The 27,103-nt window shown below is 60.9% G+C and overlaps 3 protein-coding genes and 1 long non-coding RNA gene across 9 annotated transcripts in view; 2 read left to right on the top strand and 2 right to left on the bottom strand.

Annotated features, from left to right (window-relative positions):
* Positions 1-4,724, bottom strand: ZNF511 (zinc finger protein 511). 3 transcript variants are annotated; one of them, XM_036828461.1, is made up of 6 exons: positions 4,461-4,724; positions 4,138-4,211; positions 3,633-3,849; positions 3,391-3,515; positions 2,121-2,270; positions 1-1,315 (listed from the first exon to the last, which is right to left on the bottom strand). In XM_036828461.1, the coding sequence occupies exons 1-6, from the start codon at positions 4,611-4,613 to the stop codon at positions 1,297-1,299; spliced, it is 738 nt and encodes a 245-aa protein (XP_036684356.1). In that variant the 5' UTR covers positions 4,614-4,724; the 3' UTR covers positions 1-1,296. The 3 variants fall into 3 exon arrangements, with proteins under 3 accessions (XP_036684356.1, XP_036684354.1, XP_036684355.1); XM_036828459.1 differs by having other exon boundaries at positions 1-1,344; positions 4,461-4,719; XM_036828460.1 differs by having other exon boundaries at positions 1-1,344; positions 3,633-3,834; positions 4,461-4,713.
* On the top strand, positions 4,674-23,344 carry TUBGCP2 (tubulin gamma complex associated protein 2). Of its 3 annotated transcripts, none has more exons than XM_036828456.1 (18): positions 4,674-4,769; positions 6,585-6,754; positions 7,661-7,789; positions 8,514-8,690; positions 9,552-9,711; positions 13,078-13,285; positions 13,450-13,667; positions 13,919-14,108; positions 14,683-14,828; positions 16,307-16,487; positions 16,902-17,082; positions 19,103-19,275; positions 19,406-19,534; positions 19,807-19,927; positions 20,439-20,582; positions 20,700-20,828; positions 21,502-21,665; positions 23,090-23,344. In XM_036828456.1, exons 2-18 carry the CDS (start codon positions 6,605-6,607, stop codon positions 23,223-23,225), a joined length of 2,736 nt encoding a protein of 911 aa, XP_036684351.1. In that variant the 5' UTR covers positions 4,674-4,769; positions 6,585-6,604; the 3' UTR covers positions 23,226-23,344. The 3 variants fall into 3 exon arrangements, with proteins under 3 accessions (XP_036684351.1, XP_036684348.1, XP_036684349.1); XM_036828453.1 differs by lacking the exon at positions 4,674-4,769 and adding an exon at positions 5,686-6,025; XM_036828454.1 differs by lacking the exon at positions 4,674-4,769 and adding an exon at positions 5,692-6,025 and having other exon boundaries at positions 13,468-13,667.
* LOC118882556 overlaps positions 20,835-27,103 on the bottom strand; it is a 21,926-nt gene continuing 15,657 nt past the window's right edge. Inside the window, exon 3 of the long non-coding RNA XR_005016795.1 lies at positions 20,835-21,089. This is a non-coding gene — a long non-coding RNA (uncharacterized LOC118882556). The remainder of the gene's footprint in view (positions 21,090-27,103) is intronic.
* The window catches only part of ADAM8 (ADAM metallopeptidase domain 8), a 12,092-nt gene continuing 10,544 nt past the window's right edge, over positions 25,556-27,103 (top strand). For both annotated transcript variants that reach the window (XM_036828457.1, XM_036828458.1), the window contains exons 1-2: positions 25,556-25,680; positions 26,780-26,883. In XM_036828457.1, coding sequence (XP_036684352.1) covers positions 25,635-25,680; positions 26,780-26,883 — 150 coding nt within the window. In that variant the 5' untranslated portion in view covers positions 25,556-25,634. The remainder of the gene's footprint in view (positions 25,681-26,779; positions 26,884-27,103) is intronic.

Consider the following 27,103-nt stretch of genomic DNA (forward strand, 5'->3'; position numbering starts at 1 on the left):
GAGTCTTCAAACATTGATATTATCAACCAGAGAATGTACAATAAGTTTAACATGTTAAAAAAGAAAAGAATGAGTTGAAAATGTGATAAACAAAAGCTATAAAGTCCAGCAAATTAGAACAACAACATAGAACTTAAAGAATTGAAAATCGTAACTATGGAAATTAAACACTGAATGAGTTCAACAGCCCATATGATACAGCTGATCAGAAAATTAGTGAACTGAAAAGTGGATCTTAAGAAATTATCCAGAATGTAGCAAAGACAGATAAGGAATGGGAAATACGGAAGGGCTGTTAGAAGACAGAGGGAGGGTGTCTGACGTACATTTAGTTGGGGTTTTAGAAGGAGAAGGAACAGAGATTCGAGTAAAGACAATATTTGAAGAGATAAAACCCAGATTCAAAACATTCAACAATGAGCAGGTAGGGCGATGAGTACCTTCTCCTGACATCTTAGTGGAACCACAACAGACAAAGAGAAGACAAGTAATCTTCCAAAGAACAACTTTAAACTGACAACCACCAGCCCTGACCCGTGTCTGCAGAGCTGTGCACAGGGCTTGGCGGGGCGGTCGCAGGCCAGCACCCGCTGCCCCCACCAGACCGGAGCCCAGAGTGGGAGCAGGCTGGGCGAAATGGGCCGAGCAGGGCCTCGGGCGGGCACGGCAGCACTGGGCACCGCAGGGGGACAGCTGGCTGGTGGGTCCCCACTCCCCAGGTCCAGCCCGGGGGCCCTGCTGCCATCAAATCGGAGGCAAGCCAGCTGCCCGCCTATGTCTGTGCTCCGCCCTCCCTGGCCCGGGTCCCTCCCGGCTCCCCAGCCCCACCCGAGGCTTCTGCTCACCTTGCCGAGCGCGGGTGCGAGGACCACGGGCATCTCCCTTGCAGCCCCGATGAGCTGCGTAAGCCAGTCACCCCCTCTGAGACGTGGCCGCTGAGAACAAAGTCCTCGCCAGTAATTGCTGCTGACCTCCCTCCCCCCAACACAGAACTCCAACCAGAGACCGCTAATGATAACCATTTACTCCACATGTTTCACAAGGACGTTGGGGGGCGGGGGCCGCTCCCCACACCCCAGTCACTGCACGAGGGGGCCCTTCCCGGAATCCGTGGCTCCCCCACGGCTTCCCACATAGCCACTGGCCTCGTTCAGTTGGTCACGGGCACGCGACATGGAGGGTGGCATGGGCCAGGGTCCTGGGGCCCCCGCGGGGCGAGAGGAAAAGCCCGGCAACACCGCCGCAGGGCCGCAGAGGAACCGCCGTTACTGGTGCTTATTTCTCTTCTTGGCGCTTTTAAATCCTCGTGAGGCACCTTGACCAAAACAGATGGTAGATGGTATCCTGAAATGAAAGACACCTTCACGCTAAACTGCTACGCTTTTGCTCACAAACAACCCAATTCATGCTGGCAGTCTCGTGGGCTTGCGGGGGTTTGATTCTTGTTCTGGACACTCCCTCTTCCCCCACGGACCGTGCAGGGTGTCCGCTCGCTCTCGCCCGGACTCTCCCCTCCCCGGCTGCAGCAGGCCAGCTGCTCCAAACCTGCTTCCGGTGGGAGACGCTCCCTGCCACTGACCACCTGCCGCTGACCACCCACCCAGGAGAATGTGGCCGGGCTCCAGCTCAGGCTCCCTGTGACCCGCCGTCCAGGTGGCACCTGGGACTCACTCTCAGGCCAAATTCTGGGCAACTGCGCGAGGGCAGCTGAAGGACACGAGTTCATCTCCCTGTCGGTTTGAATTTATTGGCGATTTTTTCCATTTCTCCAACATTTACCCCCAAATTAGATTTGAAATCAACTTTATCACCGATGAAAGCACAGTTAATACTAGAAAGACAGACTCGTAGGTTGTAACTCGAGCAATTACACCCTGGGTCTCTCCATCCCAGCTTAGGCCACGGTCGAAGGGGGCAGTGCTTTGCAGTCCTGTGCTGCTGGGGCTCCAGGTCGTCCGAGGGCAGCAGGATGGTTGGCTTTCACCTCCCGCTGAAGCCAACGCTCCAACCCAGCGGCGGTTTCTCTCAGCGAGAACTGGACCGGCCCAGGGTCAAACCCGGAATTCTCCAGGAGAAGCACAGATTCAGAACCTGCTTCAGAAAGGTGCCCAGGTACTGACCTGTGGCTGTAGGCCCGCCTCTCTCCCGCGGGTTCTGGCGAGGGCTCCACGTGTTCAGAGCAGACTTCCATGGCGTCGCCTTCCGACGGTACCCGGTCATCCCCCAGGGCTTCTGCCAACACCTGCTCAGCGGCACCGGGCACGGCTGGGCTGGGGAAGACAGGTGGTGAGGGCACTCCCAGGTGTCAGTGCCTGCAGCCCCAGCTTCCCCCAGGACTGAATTCGCAAAGCTATCTTATGACTGTTTTATCAGAGAGTAATTTTCAGGCTACCAGAACGTGGAGAAGTGAATGTTCGTGTGACGTAAGCCACATTCTATGAATTTAGGTATGATAATCACACTCCGTCTTTTAAAAATAGTATTTTTATGGTGTCACGTGGTAAATGACTACCAACGGTACCAAACGTCTCTCCGTCACAGTTACCGAGAAGTTTACTAAAAGCAACCGTACGATACTGAGCATCTCCTTAACGCCAGTGTCTCAATCCAGCATCGTAGGCTTCTTCTCCTTCAAATGATTCCTCGGAAAGGAAGGAGTTACCTTATACTCAAGGCCTTATAAAAATCTCCCATACTGAAGTCGGTTCTCCAGATTATTCTACTGTCAACAGCAAAGTCCTGTCTGGGGACAACAATTTAGTCTGAAACGACTTCAGTCAATGCAACTTTTAGATGGTGATGAAGCTTCACCTGAAGAAATCAGTTAATGAAAAGGCAAAGTAACGTAACACGCACTTACGGGCTACTCCCAGAGGTACTTCCCACAGTGCGTTCTGAACAGTACCATGTAACACGGGGCTGTGTCGTCAAGTTAGTAAATATATACTGACGGGACAAGGGAAAAACCAGACGGCCCCACGTGAGGTGAGGGGCTCACGGCCTGGGACAAATTCCCCAAGGCCCACATGAGGATGGAAGGGAGGTGATGAGCGGGGTTGAGGTGAAGCGTGAATGCAGAGGGACGCGGTGGTGTTCCTGCACGCCCGGCAGACCCCGAGATGGTACCCCAGCCACTCCCAGCACAGACCCGGGAAGGCAGGTTCTCCCCTTCCTGTCCTCCCTGCAGCCGGGGGGGCCACACACAGAACCACCCCATCTGCTTAACCCCTCTCGGTTAACGACTCCCGACTTGTCAGGGCTTCTGTAACCTGCAGCTAAATGTAACGTTAGCGGCAGGGATGCTGAACGAGGGCATCTGCACCCTCAAAGTCTACGCGCGCAAAGGCTTTCTAGGCTCGGGAGGTGGCTTCGCGGCGCACCGCCACGCACCCTCTGCTCCTCCTCGGTTTATCGAAGCGGAAGTCCGCAGGGTAGAGATGACGCATCACCAGGTGCTCCTTCCGGTCTCTGCTGGTTCTGAACTTCTCTGTGCAGCCCTCCACCAGGCACTGATACTGAAACGGAAACAGCATCACCCCACCCTGACCCCAGGCTCTGGCACCACGAGGCACACGGCTCAGGGACGAGCCCCCGTGATGACTGCCCTTGGGAGCGGGCGAGCCGTCACCCACCATGTCTTGCCGCTCGGCCAGAATCTGGAAGAGGGAGTCATGCCACTCGAGGATGTGGGTGTCCAGCAGGTGGCCGGAAGGGAACGCCCGCTTGCAGAAAGAGCAGACGTTTCTGTGCAGAGCGTGGTAGTGGTGCTCGTAGTCCTCCAGGGCGTCGAACACCTGGCAGCAGCCGGCCACCTGACAGGTGAACTCGGGCACCCTGGCGGAGGGACGCCTGGTGGGGATGCCATTCCGCGGCGGACAGAACGTCAGGCTCCCTGTCACCACTCCCCTTTAAGTGGACTGATACAGCTTCGGATTTTCTCTTGCAAGCCCAAATCCTACTTTCGTAACAATTACATTTTTACAGACAAGCTAGGCGGTGCTGAGGCCAGACACGCAGGCTTCGCAGGCTTCGGTGGTGCTACAAGCAAAGGGGCGGTGCGGGCACCAGGGGCGGGGCGGGCAGAGGGAGGGACCAGGAGAGGGCAAGAAGCGCCCCTTGCTGGGCCACAGCACTCACCTGGGCCTCTCGGGCGCCCCGCCCACCTGCGTGAGCACATCCTGGAGGTAGAGGTGCCGCTGCACGTCCCCGTCCTGCGGGAGACAGCGTCGTGGGTTCAGACCCGGCTCCACCCCGGGCCCCACCCCTAGGACCCCGCCCCTAGGACCCCGGCCCCACCCAGAGCCTCAGCCCCGCCCACCGGGAGTCTGCCCCCGCCCCACCCAGGCCCGGCCCACCCAGGCCCCGCCCGGAGCACTTCCCCCGCCCCATCCAAGCCCTGCCCCCAGGGCGCCGGCTCCACCCCCACCCACAACCACTCTCTCCTTCCTCCGCTCACGCACCTCGAAGAAGTCGTGCTCCCGTGGGAAGCGCACCAGGCGCGGCGCGAAGCTGAAGGGCGTGGTCCCGGCCGCGGGGTCCCGCTCCACGGGTAGAGGCTCGGCCGACCCGGGTGCCCCCGCCAGGCGTGCGTGCAGCGCGGGTGGCAGCTGCATCGCCCTGAGCGCCAGCGGCGCCACGGCCTGTCGGCCACCGTCCGCGAGCCGGCCGGGGCGGGGCCGGACGTGACGTAGAGCGCCACTTCCGCCGCCGGCGGGGCTGCCCTGCGGGCTTGGCGGGCTCGGCGGGCTCGGGCCGGGCGCGCTCCTGCGGTGAGTCCCGGGGCGGAGGGGCCTGAGCCTGGGGGCGGCTTCTATGCGGAGCTGGCCTCGCGCGTCCCGCCGATGGTTCGGGTCCCTTTCCCGACCCCGAGCAGCGCAGGCTCCCGGCTGTAGAGGCTCCCTCCCTCCCTCCTCCCTCCCGTCCCGTTTGTTTCTACTTTTCTGATAACAACAGTGCAGGCCCTTAGGTGCTGTATTTAATCTCCACCACAGCTTCGTGGGCAGGATTTAGTACTCACCCCTTTTCAGAGGAAGCTTACAGAGGACAGGCTCCTTGTCCAGGGCCCTACAGCCTGGAAGCACCAAGTCAGGGTTCAGGCTGCCTGGGACCCTGCAACCCAGGCCCCGTGCCCATGACTGTGATCACTGTGAGCCCTCCTGGTGTAGAATGTATGCATGCTGGCGAGTTCCACACCAGCTCACACTTACTGTTCCGCTTTCGTGTTTGGAGACACCCTGCCTCTGGCCGGTATTTGACGTTTATGTAGGTGACTGTGATATTTGTATGTGGGGAACTTGTTTTCCATCACTCACGATTAGAGTCTCTGGATGTAGAGATACAAATTAATATCCACGTTGTGGGCGTGTGTGCCGAGCCTTCCCCACCTGCTGTTAACTCATGGCTTGTCTTCACTGGAGCTGTTGACACAGCGGTTCTAACCTTTTTAGAGTCGCAGCCTTTGAGAATCTGTTGAAGGACCCTTTCCTCAGAAAAATCACAGACAGAAATGACTTTGCCTGTAGTTTCCAGCAGTCTTTGGTAGTTCGTGATCCCAAATTATGAACCCTGCGTAGGCACGTTGAAACGCTTATGTGAAGCATGTAAAGTTTGCTCATGTTTATTTGTTGAATCTATGACTAATTGGCCGTGTTTGTCTGTCTTACTCTTAATAATAATGTATAATTGGACCAGTCATCAGTGGGAGAACAGAAGTCCTCCTGCAGGCGACTACTGTCCCTTTGGGGACATCTGCATAGAAGTCCTCTTGCAGGCTATCACTGTCTTCTTGGTGGGATCTCATTTATGGTTTTGACCAAAAATGAGATCCAGTGGGGAGACCCTAGGACATCTGATCGACAGGGCAGATTGAGCTGAAGGGGAAGCCCACCCAGCTCAAGTACATAGGAGATGTGTAGCAGTCTTAGCAAAGCCCAGCCTGGGCGAGGAAAGGCAGTGTCCTGGTTACCAGGGTGCACAGAGAACACACAGCTGGAGGCAACTGGAGCTGCAGGTGTAGGCCTCACAGGTGAGGCCGCGACGGGCGGTGGCTTAGGCCTGTGCAGAGCTCCCTGTATAGATCAGGGTCCCTGAAGGGCTGGGACCACTGTATCTGCACAGCTGGGACTAGAAAGTGCTGTCTGCCACCTGAGGGGAGCAGCTCCCTGCTGGCCCAGGGCCACGTGTGGTTGGGGTCACCCAGGAGGAAGGGGGGCCCGGGCCTTAGGGTCACGTCCAGTCTGTGTGCACGTGCCAGCCCCCCCGAGCTGAGGAGTGAGCCTGGAACCTGGCTGGAGCTGATGGGGCTCAGCACTGATTCCCATGGGAGCTGCCTACAGAGACAGCGCCCAGGGAGAATGACAGACCCCAGTGGCGGGCGAGGAGGGCGAGGAGGAGTCTCCCCAGGAAGGGGCCCCACGTGCTGGTCGGAGCAGGCTGTGGTGGTGTCTTCACGGGGAACCTTCAGGCCAGGATGGGCCCTGTGACAATTTGGCTTCTCAAAGACCTGACATTGGCCAATTCAGTTGCTTTAAAACTTTTTAATTTATAGCGTCTTGTTTTATAAATGGCTCTCCTTTTACCTTTAGGAGAACACAGAGCCAAAGTCATGAGTGAATTTCGGATTCACCATGACGTCAATGAGCTGCTCAGCCTTCTGCGAGTGCACGGAGGGGACGGGGCCGAGGTCTACATCGACCTGCTGCAGAGGAACAGGACCCCGTATGTCACAACCACTGTGTCAGCACACAGTGCCAAAGTGAGTGCCTGTCCCCGGTGCTGCACTGGGCCCAAAGTTCACCTCCCTGCCGAGCAGCCACAGCGGTGCCAGTACGCTGGCAGACAGCACTTGTCAGATGCTTTTCATGGACCATGTTTTCGCTCAAGTCTGCTTCCATTGGCTCCTTCCCATCACCCGTTGCACAGATGAGTAAATGAAGGCTCGGGGAGAGTGTTGGACTGGCAGCCTGACCTGGGAACCCAGACTCTTAGCCACGCCCTCCCTGCGCCCCATGAGGAGGGAGGCCCAGATGGTCCTGATTTCTGTTCACATCGTGACAGATTCTCCTCTGGGTGAAAGAGGAAGCTCCTGGCCTTAGCCACATTGAAATCCCTTCAAAGTGGATTTTTTTAAATTCAAATAATGTAAAATTCAAAATTATAGGTTTTCAGTAAAAGACAATTTTGAAATCTATTTTAAAAACACATTGTGAGGCTTCATTTATTTTAACAGCCTAATGATGGCACAAGGATAATTCAGAAAACTTACTGAGCAGGATAGAGAGTTTAGGACACGTAGTTATGTCTAATTTATTTTAAGGGGAACATTTTAATCAGTGAGAAAACATAGCCCCTGAACGTGTGTGTAATAATGAATTCCAGAGGGAGAAGAGTTAAGTGTATGGAATGAATGCATAAACTACTAGGAAAAACGTAAGTGGTTATTCTCTGACCTAAGGCTTAGGAAGCCTAACATGGGAGAAACCACATTAGAGAATATGGGTAAGTTTAACAAAGCATTTTGATGAGTTTTTTTCATTTTAGTTCAGAGACACATGACTATTCCATCTACCTAATTTTACTCTGTTTTTTTGGGTTTAGTTTTTGCAAGGCTTTTTAAAGTTCCTAGTTATCGTCTCTAAATCATTCTGTCTGTGCTTTTGAGGTTAAAATAGCAGAATTTTCTCGTACTCCTGAAGACTTTCTGAAGAAATATGATGAACTGAAATCTAAGAACACGAGGAACCTTGACCCCCTGGTGTACCTGCTGTCGAAGCTCACGGAGGACAGGGAGGTGGGTGCCGGGCTCGGGGGTGGCTATGTGAGGAAGAGAGCCTCTCTGCGTCTGGGGGGATGGACGGACGGGTGTCCCGCCTGGCCCCCGAGATCTGTCCTCGCCTGGGCGGCCCCTCGTTAACCCCCCCGGCCTCACACCTGTAGCACTGAGGTACGCGCGCCTGAACGGAAGTAACGCGCGGTGGTGATCAACACGAGGAGCGTTAACAGTGACCTCTGGGGCTGAGGGCCTTTGTCCTTCGTTGTCCAGGCCGTGTTCTTGTCTGTTTTAAACTGAGCGTGTGTTACTTGTGATACTGAGGGAAGTGCGTGCAGCCTGAGGAGCCGTGGCCCGGGGCCTCCAGGGCTGGTCGGCGCTTCCTCTCGCGTCACGAGGCCCAGGGTCCGTTCAGCGGGGAAGCGTGTGGCCGGGCGCGTGGTGGCCACCTCGCCGGGACAGATAAAGGGACGTGGTCTCGAGCAGCAAGGGAGGCCGGTCTCGTGTGGAGAAAAGGCCGAGCCACTGGGAGCAGGGTTTGGGATCCCGACCTCCCGTGATCTGGGGGCGTGGCACCTCGTGGCGGGCAGCGTCGGGAGAAAAGGCTGCAGCTCCAGGGCGAGCGGGGCCCCTGCTCTCGGCCTCCGCGTGGAGGCTGCAGCTGGGGGCAGTGGGGCGGGGCGGCGGGGCCCGGTGGAGGGCACGAGCGTGAGGCCCGCGTGACACCGGGGCCGTGTGCTTCCAGACCCTGCAGTATTTACAGCAGAATGCCAAGGAGAGAGCAGAGCTTGCGGCCGGTGCCGCAGCCAGCAGCACTGCCAGCTTCGGCGCCCCCGCCGCAGCCTCCAAGATCTCCATGCAGGAGCTGGAGGAGCTGAGGAAGCAGCTAGGCAGCGTGGCCACGGGCCCCACGTGGCAGCAGGTACCATGTGGCAGAGGCGTCTGAGTGTGGATTCTGGCCCGGTGGGGGCCTGGCTCTGGGACAGGAGCTCCGGGCCCCGGGCGGGGGGTTCTGACTCACCTGGGGGTCAGCGCCTGCCGCCCGCCCATTCTGTAGGCTTGGCCAGTGCAAGTCCCGGCTCCCCTCATGGACGCTGGGCAATTGGTTTGAGGTGATGCTATATCTCCCTCATTTGCCGCTTTTCTTGCCTTTGACTTTGTGTCCAGCCCTGGTCTCCTGCCGTCCTTCTGTCTTCCCACAGTCTTGCCTCTGGCTCTCGAGCCCCTCAGAGCTGCATCCTGAGGTCTGAGCTGCAGGCCAGTGTGGGTTGGGCACGTCCTGTGTCCCCACCTCATGTGGTCCTCCCGCCACTGCCCCTCTCCTCGACGGCCCCTCGCCCCCTGCCAGTGCTTCTGAAAGCTGGGCGCCCGTGGGGACCACGGCTCCCTGCCCGAGCCAGAGTGGCCATCCCCCTCTGTCCTTCAGCCCCGAGGGGCTCGGGTAGGGGCGCCCCTTCTCCGGCCAACTCTCACTGGGCCTTCCTTTCACCTGGCAGCTCGGGTCTAGACCTCGTGCCACCGGGAAAAGCGGTGAGCTGTGCCCAGAGGTCTGGAGAGTGGGCCTGCTTTACCCGTGGGCCCCGTGCAGACCAGACCCTGATGAGGGGCTGGGCTCCGTCTGCCTTGTCCCCGGCCCCTTGCACTGCGATGGGCTCAGACACGTGTGTTTCAGTTCCACACGTGTGCTCAGTGATCTGCTTTTTCATACTGCGGATGTGTCAGTTTTAAGTGTTTGTACTGAAAACGTATCTTTCTTTTTTGTTTTTAAAAACCCCCCCACCAGTCTCTAGAACTCACGAGAAAGATGCTTCGAGACAAGCAGAACAAAAAAAACTTGGGCCAGCGCCTCCCTGTCTTCCCAGCGTGGGTGTACGAGAGGCCCATGCTGCTCGGGGACTTCCTGACAGGCTCAGGCGCGAGCATGGACGTGGCTGTGCCCATCGGTAGGTGACGCGCTGACTTCTGACCGCCGGGGCCTCGCCGCGGCAGGGAGGGCTGAGCCCTGCGGAGACGGCGGGCCGGTGTTGTGCCATCACCCGGGCCCTCTGCTGCCCTTGGCCACGTGGCAAGGAGCAGTGCCCGCCGGACACCGTCCTTCATGTTCCCATCCCCGGTCAGCAGTGGGTGGTGATGTGCCAGTGTCTGGGCTGGCTCTTGCCTGGCTTTCAGGAGCGCCTGCGTCCCGGGGCTTGGGCAGCCCTGGGACAGCGGGATCACCGGGTCGGCCTTCCCAACAGTGAGTCATGCTGCTGCAGATTCTGCTGCACGGGTGACACGGCCTTGGCCGCACAGGCCTTTGTGTGTCGCATTCAGATGGACTATGGGGCATCTGGGGATGTGGGTTTGACTACCGTCTTGCCCTCTGGCTCCGGGGGCACATGGGAAGCAGGGGCAGCAGGGAACACTCGGTGCTCACAGAGAGGCGCTCACAGAGCCCGCCAGGGGAGGGGAGCGTGGCCACGCCCGCTCTGTGGCCATCAGAGGAGCCTGGGCCCCGGGGCCACGTCCAAGGGTGAGAAGCAGGGCAGGCGGGGGCCCTGGTGCTGCAGGCCTGGGGCCTGGCATTCCCAGGGGCTGGCTGGGCAGGCAGATGAGACGCCTCGGGCTCCGCTGCACATGCGGCAGAACCTGGAGGACTCTGGCAGCAGAACCGCTGAGGGAGTCTCTTCCCCGCGGTCGTGGCGTCTCCGTGTTGCGTTTGCAGGCTTGGGCCAGTTAGAAGCCACGGAGGCTCCAGGCCCGCAGGAGGCGCCTTCGGGGGAGGCGCGACCAGGCGCTGGCTCTCCAGGGCAGGACGCGCTTACGGTGTTCAACATGCAGGGTTTTGCGTGCAGGTTTCCTGTGTGGCGGCGCGCACACACCGGCCGCAGCGGGCGGGCCTCGCATGGGGGTGGCTCCGAGGCTGCCTTGCGTGGCGCCGTTCCCGGGGAGGACTCTGTCCGGGTGGGCAGCCTGGCCCGTGTCCCTTCTGCAGCCACACCTCGTGGGCTCCGGAGGCCGGATTGACGCCCATCCCGCAGTCCTCTTGTCACCGTACTGCCCTCTGTCACCCCCTGGCCCAGGGCCTCAGGCCCTGACACAGCCTCCACGGCCCTCTGGCCCCGTCTGTGTTCAGGTGCCTGTGGTCAGCGTGGTCGTCCTCGGCCCTGCCTTGGCCTCCCCCTGGGAGAGCCTCACCCGGGAGGGACCTGCCTCCGTAGGTGACATGCAGCGGCCCTGCGGGACACCCCCACCAGCCACGCGGTGTCACCCCACCAGCCGTCCCTAGTCATCTTGCCGTCTGAGTCCCTGTTGGGGCAGGTCCCCCCCAACCCACTTGCCCGCCTCCCACCCACAGCCGGGCTGACCCTCCTCGCGCCGGCCTCCAGCTCTGTGTGCTCACCGGGGCCAGCCCGTCCACGGCCAGACGGCGTGGCGACTCCCGCCCTCACGAGGCCTGCCCTGACCCGGGGCCTTGTCCCCAAGGTCACGAGCGCAGGTGTCTTGTAACCGCGTGTGCGCTCCCGCGCAGCAGCCTCTGATGGGCCCCGAGCCTCGGGCGCAGGTCTTGCGGACGCGGTCGCTTTTCTGGACGTTTGGGCAGCACAGGCACCGTCCTGCGCCACACCCCCCCGGCCCCCCGGGGGACCCCTCGCCCCACCTCGTCTCGCATCCTCGGCCCGTGCTCCTGGTTCTCGTCAAAGGTCCCCTTCCCGGGTGACCACATCAGTTTGAAGGAATCCAGCGTCCCCAGTGTGACCCCAGCTCTGTCCCTGGCGCTGCTCTCCTGGACTCCGGGAGGATCTGTGTGCTGAGCGTGTCCACAACGGGCTCCGACCTTCCCCGGCGTCTCCTCCTCGCCGTGTGGGGTTTGCGTCCCTCCCGCTGTGCCAGCCTGGCCCCAGCCCCACCTCCACCTGTCCTTTCAGCCTGAGGGCATTTGTCCACTCCCAACAGCTGGGGTCTCAGCACGGCCCACAGAACTTTCTGTCTCGTCCAGTGCATGCACCGGCCACACGCAGCTGGTGGGCATTGGATGGCTGGCGTGGCTGAGAATTGGATTTTTGGTTTTCTTTAACTTGACCTTGGTGGCCGGTGGCCCTACACGAGGGTACAGACCTGAGTCCTGTCCTGCCCGGCCCCCAGTGCTCGTCTCCGTCGTCCCAGAGCCGGGTTTGCATGTCCGGCCTGTGCCCTGCACCTGGTGAGTTGCGGAGACCCCGGCGGCTCACGCGGGCTCCCAGCCCAGCCCCTGCACTGTGTCCCTCAGGGCTAGGCCTCAGGCTGGCCGTGCCTCCCGAAGGTCCTGTACGCAGTCTCTCGGCCCGCCTCACAGTAACGCAGCCCGCAACAATCTGCTGTCCACGCTGGCGGGAGAGGGGTTGGGGCCCGGGTGGCGTCTGCCCCAAGTCCCAAGGTGCCCACCCGGGGCCTGCACCCTGAGAGCCTCAGCCGGACCGTGGCCAGGGAGACGCCAAGGCTGGTGGTAAGCAGTGCAGAGGTTAGCAGCCCTGCACTCGGGGGTCAGGCAGCCGGACCTGCCTCCCTCAGGGGTCCTGAGGTCGGAGTCGGACCTGCCAGAGCCATAGAGGAAAACCACCTGAAGTTCAGGGGCGGCTCTGAGTCCTGAGTGACCCGTGCCTGGACAGGGGGCCACTGGCTCAGACCCGTCCTGCTTCCACCGGCAGGTGTGTGCCCGTGGACGTGCAAGGCCAGCAGGGCTTCTGTAAGCGTGGGCGTGTGGTGCGCCCCATCCCAAGCTGCCAGGCCCCTGTTCTGGGTGCCCTGGACGCCTCTCTCCCAGTTCTGCCTTTGGCCCAGCAGTGTCGGGAGGGTGCCCAGGGCCATCTGGGCTGAGAACCAAGAGGTGGGGAGCTGCTGGGGCTGCGAGGCGTTTGCGGGGCAGCCCTGGTCCGTGGCCTGTGACTGTCCTGAGTCCATCAGGGTCAAAGGGAACCATCTCGCACTGTTGAGAGAGAAATCATCAGCGTTTTAGAGCGTTCAGAGGAAACCTTTTTCTCCGTGAGTGACACAGGCTTACCAGGTTGTAGTGAGTGTTACGAGCACGACACGTATTGGAAGTGCTCTGTCGTTCCCGACTTTGTCCTTTTAAGTGCAAGCGGGTTATTTCTGTGTGGAGGGTTTTACTTGCTTTAAGGCTCCGATAGGCCGGTCCAGGCTGTGTAATCTCCGCCTTTGGCGCCCCGACGGGATCAGTTAAGCCGAGGGATCGCCTTGGCTTTCGTGTCCGCCAGCAATGGAGGGAGTCAGCCAGGGGCGGCGGAGGGGGGTCTGGGGGAGGCGAGACCAGCTGGCGTCTGCGCCCACAGGCACACTGCCCCTGGCCGCCCAGGAGGCGGCCGTCGTGGAGGACCTGCTGTACGTGCTGGTGGGTGTGGACGGCAGGTACGTCACCGCCCAGCCCCTCACGGGGAGGCAGAGCCGCACCTTCCTCGTGGACCCCAGCCTGGACCTGTCCATCCGGGAGCTGGTGAGCAGGGTCCTCCCGGCAGCCTCCAGCTACTCCACCGTGACCAGGTAGGCGCCCAGAGGGGCGCACTCAGCCCCTTGCGGGGACAGTCGCCGCCTCACTCCTGGGCCTGGAAGAGGGAGGGAGGCGTTGCCCACGGTGCCCTCTGGGGTTGGGGAAGAGGCTTCGACCATCCTTTCTGAGGCGCAGCTCTCACCCGCCCGGTGCTCAGGGCTGCCTTTCCTCGCAGGTTTGTCGAGGAAAAGTCCTCCTTCGAGTACGGGCAGGTGAACCACGCCTTGGCGGCCGCCATGAGAACACTGGTGAAAGAGTACCTGATCCTGGTTACGCAGCTAGAGCAGCTGCAGAGGCAGGGCCTCCTGTCCCTGCAGAAGCTCTGGTTCCACATCCAGCCGGCCATGCGCACCGTGGACATCCTGGCTTCCCTGGGTGCGCGGGCCTGGCGGGAGGGGCACCCTGGGCCCGGGCACTCCTCCTCCGATTCTTACTTTTGTGAGGCGAAAGCCGCGCAGCGTTGTGTTTTATTAGTTTGCGGGAGGAAGACTCCGGGAGCTTCCAAAAACCACAGCTTTATAGTTGGAGTTTATCCCAAAAGGAAGGCCTGTCCCCTGAGGAGGGGCTCTAGCCCGTCGTGGCCCGGTGGCCCTCTCGGCACTGAGTGCCGTCCTCTCCCCTGGCAGCCACCTCAGTGGACAAAGGCGAGTGTGTCGGGGGGTCGACCCTGAGCCTCCTGCACGACCGGAGCTTCAGCTACACGGGCGACAGCCAGGCACAGGAGCTGTGTCTGTACCTCACCACGGCCGCCAGCGTGCCCTACTTCGAGATCCTGGAGAAGTGGATCTACAGGGGCATCATCGACGACCCGTACAGGTAGGGGCCGCGGAGGCAGCGGGGTGGGGTGGGGGCCTGCGGGCCCTTCTCAGCTGACGCCACGTTCGGCGCACAGCGTGAAGCGCGTCAGCTCGCGGAGAATTCTATGCTGACGTGTATCTGTTGTACACGTCGGAACATTAAAAAAAATGAAGCTGTTGTCTAGACGTAATTTACTAACGACCCAGATGACAAAATCTAGCGTGAGGGCCTGGCGAGGAAGCCCTTCCAAGGTAAGCGTAGGTGGCGTCAGGGTGTCTGGCTCTGCCGGTGACAGGAACATGGGCCCCGATGGGAGCGTCGTCTTGTTGCCCGCGTTCGAGGTGGAAGAACACGCGAGGTTCCCGTAGGGGGGCGGGTGGAGTAGAGTGGAGTCAGCGTCCCGTCCAGCTCTGCAGACCTCAGTCCCCTCTGTGCCCGGGGAATGAGCACTTCGCCCCAGAGGGGGTCGGCGGGTGCGTCTCCGCTCGCGGCTGAGAATTAAGGGCGGCGAGGCCGTCCGTAGCCCCCGTGGCCTTCTGTTGTTGGGGGCGGCCTGTGCGGCGAGCCTGTCACCGGCGCCCGTGCCTTTCAGCGAGTTCATGGTGGAGGAGCACGAGCTGCGCAAGGAGAAGATCCAGGAGGACTACAACGACAAGTACTGGGACCAGCGCTACACGGTGGTGCCGCGGCAGATCCCGTCCTTCCTGCAGAAGATGGCGGGCAAGGCGCTCAGCACAGGTGACGGGGGGCGGGGCCGGGTGGGCAAGGCGCTCAGCACAGGTGACTGAGGGGGCGGGGCGGGGCGGGCGCCCGCAGGGCCGCACCCCGGTGGACTCACTCCGTCCCCGCCCCTGAGCTTGACTCACCGTCCTTTCGTGATTCTTAAAGCTCTGCGGCCACTTAAAGGAAGACTGTTTTCTGCTCCCAGCGCTTCTGACCGCAGGTGTGTGGGTTTCCGCACAGCAGTCAGTTCTCCGCTCCCTGTGGACACCAGCTGGGTGACCCCCCCCCCCCCCCCCCGTTTAACTCAGTTCTGGCGCTACGTGCCAGGGTCAGTGCACGCCCCACAGGGTCAGGGCTCCATCCCTCGAGGCCGCCCCCACCAGGCGCCGGTCACAAGTGTCGGGTCCCCAGGCCACTGCACTCCGTCCAGTGTGGCCATGAATCGGGTTCCCACGACCCCCTCCTCAGGTTCGATGTTTGCCATGACAGCTCCCAGACTCAGGAAAACACTTGACTTAACTAGACCGCTGGTCTGTTACAGAGGATGTTGTAAAGGATGCAGATGAACAGCCCGATGAGGAGGTCCATGGGGCAGGTGTGGAAGGGTCCCGAGCACAGGAGAGCCTGTCCCCGTGGAGCTGGGGTGTGTCGGGCACCACCCTCCTGGCAGGTGGACACGTTCACCAGCCCAGAAGCTCTCCAAACCTCTACCCCCAGGGTTTTCATGCAGGTTCCGGGACAGGGCACGGCTGATGGGCTCGTGGGCCGTTGGTAATTAACTCAGCCTCCAGCCCCTCCCCTCCCCAGATATCGGGACGGGGCTGAGGGTTTCACTCTCCCATCACGTGGTTGGTTCCTCTGGCCGCCAGCCCCCATCCTGAAGCTCTGTAGGGATGGCCAGGAGTCACTTCTTGAGTGTAAACTCAGGTGTGGGTGAAAGGGGCTTGTGAACCACAAAATCCCAGGGGTTTTAGGAGCTCAGTGCCAGGAGCCAAGAACAAAGACCAGAGGTTTGTGTCTTATTTCTCAGTATCACAGGCTAGCACAGGAAAAGCAGTAAAGGACACGTGCCCCACTGGGCTGGCAGGGTTTTTAGTCATCTCCTTGTGGTCAGGAACGTGATTTAGAGACACATGTGGGATGAGTTACCTGGAGACACGCTCCAGCCAGGGCCTCACACTTTGGTTCTGAGATCTGGGCTGAGGGAAGGGGCCGGGAGGTGGTGTAGGATCTGGTTCTCGTGAGGCTCTCTGAGGTTATTCCTGTGCCCTTGATGAGGCAAGTGCAGGTATAAAGTCACAGGAGGTTGCGGCCCTTTGTGGCGACAGCTGTGCTGTTCTGCTCTGGGCGAGGGGGTTCCGGGATGTGCTCAGCTGGTTGGCCCTCTTGCCAGCCTCTGGCCAGCACTGGGGCTGCGACGTCTGCGGCTCAGGCCTGTGAGTTATCACGTATACAGCAAGCGTGGTAATCTGACTTTTTCCATCCCTTTCCAGGAAAGTATCTGAATGTGGTCAGAGAGTGTGGCCATGACGTCACCTGCCCTGTGGCCAAAGAGGTCATCTACACACTGAAGGAGCGCGCGTACGTAGAGCAGATCGAGAAGGCCTTCAACTATGCCAGCAAGGTGCTGCTGGACTTCCTCATGGAGGAGAAGGAGCTCGTGGCCCGCCTGAGGTGCGCCCGCCCCCAGAGGCCGACAGGGGGCCGTGTTTGCCCGCCAGGGGGCCGTGTTTGCCCGCGTCCCCTCGTCTGTGGTGGCACAGCTCCCTCCTTGCGGCCGCCAGCCCCCTCCTTGGCCCCCTGCCCTCCCAGGGACCTGTCTGCAGTCCCCAGTGCCTTGCTGGCAGCATGTCCTGCACAGTGCTGTGACCCCGCTGTTCATTTCAGCACATTTGGAGCCGACCCCTGGTCCCCCCGTAAATGTATTTCTTGGCGTGGGCACCCGTGGACTCGGGGCACCCGTGGGCGTGGGAACCTCCTCCCGGTCTCCGCCCAGCTCCCCCCATCACCCCAGCACCCCTCGTGGGGAGCACTCTGCGGGTCTGGGCTGTCCTCGTGTCCACGGCCTCTCGCCTCTCCTGCCCGCAGGTCCATCAAGCGCTACTTCCTGATGGACCAGGGCGACTTCTTCGTGCACTTCATGGACCTCACGGAGGAGGAGCTGAAGAAGCCGGTGGACGACATCACGCCCACCCGCCTGGAGGCGCTGCTGGAGCTGGCCCTGCGCATGAGCACCGCCAACACCGACCCCTTCAAAGATGACCTCAAGGTGAGCAGGCGCCCCCCAGCGACCTTGGAGAGAGAAACAGCAGAAGCCAGCCCTTGACGAGTGCTTTTCCTGCCTCGGTTGAAATGCTCACAGGGTTTTCCTTGGCTCTGTTAGGGACGTATCTCGGGGTTGTGGTGTGTGAGCCTCTCCATGGGCTGCTGTACCGGGGGGGTCGGGGTCTCTGGGGGACTCTGCATCCGTGTCTGGCAGGGATGTTGGCTTTAGTCTTCTGTAGCATCTCTGGCCTCGTAGACTGATCTGGAAGGGTTCCCTCCTCCGGATTTCTGGAAGAGTTTCAAGAGGGTTGGTGTCAGCTCTTCCTGGAGTGTTTGGTAGAATTCACCAGTGAAGCTTTCTTTGTTGTGAAGGTTTGGTCGTTTCTTCCGTCTCCTCTCCGGTTACAGGTCTGTTCCAATTTTCTGTTTCTTCTTGAGTCAGTTTTGGTAGTTTGTGTGTGCTCAGGAATTTGTGTAGGAATTTGTTCTCATTATCCTGTTTATTTCTGTAAGGTTGACTGTAATGTCCCCACTTCCATTTCTGATTTTAGTAATATGAGTCTTCTCTCTTTTTTTAGTCAAACATAACTAAAAGCTTATCAATTTTGCTGATCTTTCAGAGAGCTAACTTGGTTTCATCAGTTTTCTCTGTTGTTTCTCTGTTCTGTGTTTTGTTTATTTCTTCTCTAATCTTTATTATCTTCTTCTTTGTGCTGACTTCGGGTTTAGTTTGCTGTTTTTCTAGTTTCTTAAGTTGTAAAGTTAGGTTGTTGACTTGAGATTGTTCTTTTTTAACGCGGGCATTTGCTGCTGAGTTTCTCTCTGAGCTCTGCTTTTACTGCATCCCATCAGTTTTGGTTATAGTGTTTTCATTTCCCTTCGTCTCAAGATGTTTTTGAATTTCTCTTGTGATTCTTCCTTGACCCATTTGTTTTTAAGAGCATATTTAATTTTCGCTATTTGTGAATTTTCTCATTTTATCCTACTACTGATTTCTAACTTCATCCTGTTGTAATCAGAGGGCATGTTACGATGTCAGTTTTGTTAACCTTATTAGTAAGTCTTGCTTTGTGGCCTCACCTATGGTCTGTCCTGGGGAGCGTTCTGTGTGCACTGGCTGTCTGGGGCCGTGTCCCGTGGGGGTCAGTCAGCTCTCTGTGCTCACGTCCTGTCTCTGACCTGCCCGGTTGTCTCTGTTGTTGACAGCAGGGTGTCAGGCCTCCCACTGTCACCGTAGACCCTTCTCAGTTCTGTCAGCTCGCACTTCATATGTTTTGGGGTCTCTTGTGAGGTGCAGGAGTGTTCTTATAGGATAAGATCCTGGAAGTCAGATTCTTGGGTCAAAGCACACGGCCAGTGCTCCACTGGGCTGACATCACTGATGCTCAGTCCCCGGGCCCCGGGCTGCCCGCTGAGTCGGGCCACGGCCCTGGTGGGAGGGAGCACAGCCACTCAGGGTCCACTTCTGCAGCAGGTGACGTGAGTTCTCATCTGCGGATTCCTGCTTATTTCTTCATCCTTCCTTGTTTGTCTTTCATTGTGGTTCTGTCATTCATTCTCTATCCTCTCAGTTTCTCATCAGTTTACAGGAATTGTCCCACGTCTCTGGCACGTAGGTGGCACCTTGTAAGGGTGTGAATGAGGCAGTGTGTGGACCGCATTCCCTGCCCAGAACCACTGTGCTGTCCTCACCACGTGCTCCCTCCGCCTGGCCTGTGCAGGTGGTGGAGAAGGGCTAAGTCTCGCGGGATTCAGGGTTTCCCACTTGCCCTTGTTTCTCCTTGATACCATCAGGGATGTTTTTACAGTAATTTCTCTGTACTCTTCTTTTTCTGTTTCGACTGAAAGCAGTTTTGTTTTTTAATTAAGGTTTATCAGTAGATGTTTGGTGTTTTAAGCCAGCCTCCCAGACTTAGAATCCACGTCTGGAGGAGATTCCTCGGCCCTGGCCTCACTTTTCCATTTCGTGACGCAGGGGCGGGGCGGGGTTGGGACCTGATGCTCTTTTGTTTCTCTTTCCGCAGATCGACCTGATGCCTCACGACCTCATCACCCAGCTTCTGCGTGTCCTCGCCATTGAGACCAAGCAGGAGAAGGCGATGGTCCACGCTGAGCCCACCGGACTCACGCTGAGCGGCCTGGAGGCCTTCTCCTTCGACTACGTGGTGAAGTGGCCCCTGTCTCTGATCATTAACAGGTAAGCATGAGGCTCTGGCGCTTGCTTAGGCCCCCGGGGGTTACTGGCTGCTCAGGTCACGCTCCGCCCCGTGAGCCTCGCGTTTGACGTCTGGTGCCAGCAACAAGCCCCAGGCGTCCGTTCTTCGCAGGAAAGCCCTGACCCGCTATCAGATGCTCTTCAGACACATGTTCTACTGCAAGCACGTGGAACGGCAGCTCTGCAACGTTTGGATCAGCAACAAGACTGCCAAGCAGTACTCCCTGCACTCGGCCAAGTGGTACGTCCTCCGGGGCTCCCGTGGAGCACGGCGGTTCCTCTCCACGCCCCGGCAACGGAGACCCAGGAGCTGGCATGTGCAGCCTCCGTGCCTCTGATGTTCCATGCTGCCGTTAGACTGTGGGATGGCGGGGCATGTCTGGGCCAGAGCCCTTCGTGGACCCCCGGCTCCTCCAGGGCTGGGAGCGCCTGCAGGCCCAGGGGTGCTCGGCACATCGCGAGTGCTGGGGGCCCGCGGGCGCCCTGTGTATCTGACGCCTTCGCCTGGCGCAGGTTCGCGGGCGCTTTCACCCTGCGGCAGCGGATGCTCAACTTCGTCCAGAACATCCAGTACTACATGATGTTCGAGGTGCTGGAGCCGACCTGGCACGTCCTGGAGAAGAGCCTGAGATCTGTGAGTTTAGCCCAGCTGGTCACGCCGCCTGGTCAGAGGTCAGGGAGGCAGAGGTGGGGCACAGACCCTACAGCTCCCCCGATGGCCCCCCCGATGCCGCCAGAGCCGCGTTAGCAGTGGAGGGCAGGGCACGCAGCACCGCGTGGCCCAGGCTCAGGCTGCCGGAAGAGCGTGCCGCTCCCTCGGGGCCTCGGCGCTGGGTCAGCGCCCCATCCAGGCCCATCCCAGGGCCCCTGGGGGCCGTCAGCCAAAAAGTTCATGTCACCAAATTCCAGGAGCGGAAAGTGCAAGGGGGCAGTGTTTCCTCCTTGTTTTCTGTTTTTCAAAACGAAAACCTTGGACCTTTTAGGGCACATTCAGTGTGTTCTTTTAGCGATATTTTGAAGTTTTCCCCCAAAAGACCGCAGGATTGTTTAAAACATGGAAACGACACAGAGCATGCAAAGCAGCCCAGGCAGGGCCTTGGCGCGGTCGTCTCAGCAGAGCGGCTCTCACAGTGTCTCCCGCCCAGGCCTCCAACATCGATGACGTGCTGGGCCACCACACCAGCTTCCTGGACAGCTGCCTGAAGGACTGCATGCTGACCAACCCCGAGCTGCTGCGCGTCTTCTCCAGGCTCATGTCCGTGTGCGTCATGTTCACCAACTGCATGCAGGTTCGCCGCCGGGGCTCTGGGTGGCGGGGGGCCCGTCCTGCAGGCCGCCCAGCCACGTGGGGGCCGCGTTTCCTCGAGTGGGCCGTGGCTGATGAGCGTTTCCTGCCGACCCCCAAGAGATTCACGCAGAGCATGAAACTGGATAGCGAGCTGGGCCACCTGACCCTGGAGCACGGCACGATGCGGGGGCCGCCCACGGAGGCCGAGCGGGCCGAGGAGCGTGCCCGCAAGGAGCTTGCCCGCAAGGTGGGTGGTGGCCGAGCGGGCGTCCCCGAGACCCTCCTTTCTCCCGCTGGGATTTGACACAGCGTTAGGGTCACAGCGCTTAGAAAGCACACCTGCTACAGCCTGCCATTCCTGTCTTCCCTTTGATTGATAAAAAGACTCTTAAGTTTATGTTCCAAATACAAGCCACGGAGAATCTCCCTTCCCGACTTCCCACAGCAAGGCTGCGTCGTTCAGGGGGTGTGTGGTAAGGCTGAGCCGTGCGGACGCCCCGCAGGGGCCCTGCGGTTGCTGTGACTGAAGTCTGTCCGTGACTAGAAGGGCCAGGCGTCTCGGCGGGTGCAGGTGTGCGTCCTGTAGGGTGGGGTGCGGCGGGGCAGGGTGAGCCCAGGCAGGCGCTCCCGGGTTCCCCGCTTGCTGAGCGGCGCTCAAGAGAAAACAGTGTGAGCTGGAAAATCTGAGCCCCACACGGAAACCCTGAGGTTCGCGTCCTTCCAGGTTCCGTGTGGTGGGGCCGCAGGGCCGGCTACCTGGAGCGTCTCTAGGTCCTGCCGTCTCAGGGGTTTTCACAGTGCCTAACGTTTTACCTTTCATCACGTGAAGAATTCCCGAGACACATTTTTCTATTTAAAAAAAGAAGAAGGGGGGCTGAGCTGCTGGCGGGCGGCCGAGTCACTACAGCTGTGTCTTGCAGTGCCTGGCCGAGCACGTGGACGCCCCGCAGCTGGCCTCCAGCTTCGAGGCCACCATCAGTAAGTTCGATAAGAACTTCTCAGCCCACCTGCTCGACCTCCTGGCCCGGCTGAGCATCTACAGCACCAGCGACTGCGAGCACGGCATGGCCAGCGTCATCTCCAGGTGGGCGCCCCGCCCCCCGCCGGCTCCCTGCCCCGCCGCGCCCTCCCGCCGCTCGGAGCAGGTGTGACCGAGGCCGCGGCTGCTCAGCCGAGGCGCCGCCCTTGGCCTCCTCGTGCTGCTGCTGGTCACCTGCTGGAGGAATGGCATCTGGGCTTTCACACGTGTGAGGGTGTGCGTGTGTGTGTTCGCACGTGCGTCGTGCGTGCTCACACGCGTGCTCACGTGCGTGCACGTGTTGACCAGCACACGTCAGGCCGCCCCATCAGCCCCCTCCCCGTTTGTCTGTGTTCCGAGGGCCAGGCCTGGGTCAGCTGCACTGGCCGCTGTGCCCCAAGCCAGGACCCAGGACGCTGGAAGGGCCCTTTGGCCCCCAGCCGCGGGCCGTCGCACTGTCTCCAGGTGAGCAGTGAGGAGGCGCTGCCTTCCCACTGGCGGCAGGTCAGAAGACCTCGGGGGACGCGCGGAAGGTCAAGGCAGCGCTCGCCTGGCCTGCCGTGTTGGCATGTGGGGCCGGCCGCGCCTCGAGGGCCACGTTGGTGCCCCCCTGGGGTCCACCTCCCGAGACGCCGGGAGCAGCGAGCGTGCAGGTCTGACGCAAGCAGGAGTCCGCGGAGTCTGGGGGGCCATGGGGGAGGACTGTGCAGAAACGGTGAGGACGGGCGCGCGGGGCCCGAGGGCCGGTCGGTGGGGTCTGTGGACCTGGGGCTGGCGGTTGCCTGCTCCTCAGAGGGGACGTGGCGGGCCTGCTCACTTTGGGGGCGGGTTCAGGTGAGGAGGGGGCTGTCCTTGCCCTGGGAAGCCTCCTGTTGGGTAGCCTCAGGCTCGGCCAAACGTTGGGCTGCCCTGTTCTGCCCACAGGTGTTCCAATGTCCCGGGCTCCGGGGTTTGGAGAGCCCCAACATCCAGGGGCTGGAGACATTTGTCTCACTTCACCTGTGTCTTTTTTTTGTGTGGCTGTGTTGGGTCCTCGTTGCTGTGTGCAGGCTTTCTCTAGTTGCGGCGAGCGGGAGCTACTCTTCGTTGCAGTGCGCGGGTTTCTCATTGCGGTGGCTTCTCTTGTTGCAGAGCGCAGGCTTCAGTAGTTGTGGCTCGCGGGCTCTAGAGCGCAGGCTCAGTAGTTGTGGCGCACGGGCTTAGTTGCTCCGCGGCATGTGGGATCTTCCCAGGCCAGGGCTCGAACCCGTGTCCCCTGCATTGGTAGGCAGATTCTTAACCACTGCGCCACCAGGGAAGCCCTCACCTGTGTCTTTAAGCTTTATTCTCAGTATTGCTGGGGCAGGTGGAGCCTGGGGCCCGTGTGTGTGTCCACGTGCGCGTGTGCTGGCGACTTGAGTGCCTCCCATGCCCTTCACCGTGGGGTGGTAAGGGGGTCGCCGGTGTGGCCATGGAGGCGTCTGCAGGGACCCTGCCCACTTCCCCTGCAGGCTCGACTTCAACGGCTTCTACACAGAGCGGCTGGAGCGCCTGTCTGCAGAGAGGAGCCAGAAGGCGGCCCCCCCAGTGCCCAGCCCGCGGGGGCCCCCAACTCCAGCGCCCAGGGTCGCCGTCACTGCGCAGTGAGGCCAGCGCTCCTGCCACAGCTGAAGCCTCAGGTGGATGAGTTCAGAGGTTTCTCACCAGATGTTTCCAGAACGCTTGTGCTGTGTGTCCTGTTTAAACATAAAGTTGAATTGTCTGCACTCAGCTCCTCTCGTTTCTCGGGGCTCGTGCACTCAGACCAGAGAGGGTCTGCTTGTCTGCGCGCTTTCCTGAAGCGAGCAGAGTCACGTTAAAGAGTTTTTTGGTTTCAAGTCAGACAAAGTGAGAACACATGGCCTTTGAACAACATCAGGACAGTCACCAAGGTGCCAGGCGGGGGCGAGGTCTGGGCCTGATGTCCACACCCGTCCCTGTGAAGTGGGGCTGGGCTCCCTGGGGTCGGCAGGAACCCCTCACACCGCAGGCAGGGGATTGGTCCAGGCAGCAGGGGGCAGCACAGCCCCTTGTCCCGAAGCTGGAGCAGCTTGGGGGGTGAGTCAGCGACACGCCCACTGAGGATGGAAGAGCTGCCTGGGGCTGGCGGCTGACGCTGTGACCTCCGTCCTGTTAGGCCCAGCCTTGTCCGGCCCCTCCCGACGGGCAGTGGGTGGCACGGCCAGCCCCAGGTGTGGCTTGCGGTGAATACCTTTGTGCTGCTCTGCTCCCCTCCCAGCCACGCTACCCCTTCCTGCAGAATTCCTCGTGTGTCGCTTTCAAAATTCAGTTCTGACCGCCTGCTCCAGGTCCCCCCCCCCCCGCCCCGACCTCCGCAGATAAGGAACGACAGGGTTCCCCTAGGGGCAGGGGTCGGGCAGCTCCCAGCCCCGCTGTTGCCCTGCGGAGGGGGCACCCTGAGCTGGGGGCCTGGACTCAAGCCACAGACTGCTTCCTCTTCTAAGCTGCAGTGCGTGCAGGTGCACCCAAAATGCCACAGTCCGGGCTTCTGCAACACAGGCTCTGGGCAGAGGCGCCCACTGGCCCTCCCACCTGGCCCGAGGCCCAGAAGCCCTGCATCCCTGTCCTGGGCTCTGGGCATTGGGCTTTCCTGAAGGAGACACCTCCGGGTTGCAGGTGTTGACGGCGGGAGGGGAGCACCCTGTGGGCTTGGGGAGGGGTTCTCTGTGGTAGGGGGGCTCTGTGGGCCCACGTTGGTCCTGTAGGTGGGGTGGGGGTGCCAGGGCTGAGCCCCTGTTGCCGAGTTCCCTGTTGAGGTCTGGGCAGCAGAGCATGTAGTCCCAGCAGCTGGGGTTTTTGCCCAAATAGGGACACGTAGCCTTTGAACTTCTGCTATCAGATAACACGCAATACCAAAAAAGAGAAGTACAATGGCCAGGAGGATTTGGGGTGGTTCACACGCATCGTTGTGTGAAACACGGTCATGTGTGGGCTCAGGGACACAAGCTGCCTGTGCCCCTTGCTCACTGTGGCCCTGGGGGCTTCTGTCACCCACACCCGAGATACCCCAAAGAGTGTGCAAACCCCTCCTGCCTTGTTTTCCTTTTTCTGCTGTTCACTTTGGGGGAAATGATGGTCCGTTGAACTTTGACCTCTGGTCTGGACCCACTGTGGACACCACACCCTTTCACCTGAGGCCTTGACATGCTCTGATGTCCTGCCTTCCCAGGGGCACGTCCAGAATGAGGCTGGGGTGCCATCGGCCGGCTCAGCTGCAAGAAGCCTGGGTCCCCAGGTACCAGGCCAGAGTGGGGCGGCCCCAGCCTGCAGGGCAGGTCAGGGCGGGTAGAAACTGGGGGCCGGGGGCAGCAGCGGGCAGGCAGCTGCGGACTTTGGCCCATAGCAACCGCATCCCAGGGCTGTCCACTGGGCCTCCACATCCGCCCTCTCCACAGAGCAGGGTCTGCTCCCTGAGCCAGGCGGCTGCCTGGCACCTGGCCAGCAGCCCCCCCTGTGTGCTCCCCTTGCCCAGTCTCCCCAGTGAGGCCTCAGGAGCCTGGGAGCAGGGCTGGCCACGGGCTGCTGGAGCTTTCGCACGCCTCACACCCTCACACGCAGCAGGGCCTCCACTCCCAGCCCCACCCCCGCGGGGCCCCGGCAGCCCCAGCCTGTTTCTTCACCTGCCTGGGGGATGCGGTGGCAGGAGTGGCCCAGGGTAGTCTGTCCACCTGCCCTGCTTAATTCAGTCCACGTTGACAGAACTTCTGTGTGCTGAGCACTGGACACGGGACACTGTCCAGGAGCCCCAGGGGACCAGGAGACCGGGGAGGCGGGGTGGGGGCGGGACGCACCCTCAGGTACCCAGGTCCGGCCCCTCCCAGCCCTGAGGGGCTGATTGGCTGCGGGCAGGGGGCTGGTCGCTGGGGCAGGGCGGGGCGCGAGGGCATGAGCCTCAGAGGCGAGGGCAGGACCAGAGCCAGCCTGAGCACGGAGCTCCTTCTCCCCGGCCCCCCGGAACCGTGGGTTCGGATCCGCACCCCGCCCGCACCCCCCGCCATGCACGGCCTCGGGCTCCTGCTGCTTGCTGCGCTGTGGCTACAGGGTGAGTGAGTGCTGGGCGTCTGGCTCTGGCTGGTCCGGGCGCCTGACCCCCGCTCCCTGCGCGGGGCTCTGGGCTGGTCTCGGGGGTTCGGCGGCATACAGGTGGCCAGTCGGCGGGGAGGCCCTGGGCGGTGCACACACGGAAACTTCAGAAGGGAAGTGCGTGGGGAAACGGCCACCTGGGCGTTTCCTGCGCTGGAGGTGGGGACCGGCTGGGACAGAACGGGGTGGAGGGCCTGGCTGCTTCGGCTCCATTCCGGGGCCTCGGGGAGATTGCCCACCTCCACGGGGACCCCCCAGCCTGGCAGGGAAGGGAGGACCGAGGAGCAGTGGCCTGGAGCCGAGGGGTTGGGGGCACCCCAGGGGGTTGTTTTGCCACATGGGGACCTGCCTCTCCTCTGGGGGGACTGACTGTGCTGCTGGCCTTGGCCCCCACCCTAGCTCCTGAGAGCCTCCTGGGGTTCGGGGGAGAGGGCGCTTACGGGGCAGGCCCTCCCCACGGCCTTCGCTCCGGGAGGTTTGCCAGATAGCGGTTACAGAGACACAACCATTAACCCCTTGAAAGAGGGAGAAAAGAGTCACCTGGGGAGTAGGTTTCCAACTCGGCCTGGGCTGGGTCTCTGCTGTCTGTTGTTGGATACGGGGCAGCTTCTAGATCTGGGCTGGGTGAACCCTGAGGAAGAGGGCTGCCAGTTCCCCGTTAGATGCAGTCATGTGATTAGTTGGGATGAAAAATGTCAGCTCTCAGCGCTGGACGGGCAGATCTGTCGTCCCGCGCCCCCCCTCCCCCGCCCAGGGCCGGTGTGTGTCCTCATCCTGAGAGGAGGAGGGGGCAGCTGGGCCACCCCAGGGTCTGGGAGGCAGCCTGGTGGGCTCCTGGAAGGGCAGGCGCAAGTCTGCCCGACCCCACCCACGGCGGGGGTCCTGTGGCCTTTTTCACGCAGAACCCGGCTTGGGCTGGGGAGCCAGGCCTCAGCGTCTGCGGTCCCCACGCTGCCGGGTGACTCCCCAAGAGGAGGTGCCGGCGCACAGCAGGCTGGGGAGGGACCCCCCAGGGCGGGAGGGTGCCCTGTGCGCCTGCTGACCCCCCTCTCCTGCAGAGGCCGCCCCCAGGGCCACTCTGCCCCACGTGGAGCAGTACGAGGTGGTGAGGCCCCGGCGCCTGCCAGCACCCCGCACCCGCCGAGCCCTGCCCTCCCACTCGGTAAGCCTGGGCAGGAGGCTGGCCTGGGGGTCCCTCCCCGGCCCTTCAGAGCCCGTGTCTGTCTGTGAGCAGGGTGATAGCTCCCCGTGTGCCCAGCGAGTCGTGAGGGGCTGCCTTTGGGGCTGAGGGCCAGGCGGGCTTCTGGGCTTTCGGGCAGACCCCTGGGGAGCTCACAACCCACCTGGGCCGTCTCTGCCTGGGCCGCCCTCCTCCTCCCCCC

Source organism: Balaenoptera musculus, chromosome 16 (genome assembly GCF_009873245.2).
Source record: "Balaenoptera musculus isolate JJ_BM4_2016_0621 chromosome 16, mBalMus1.pri.v3, whole genome shotgun sequence".
Classification (NCBI taxonomy): Eukaryota; Metazoa; Chordata; class Mammalia; order Artiodactyla; family Balaenopteridae; genus Balaenoptera; species Balaenoptera musculus.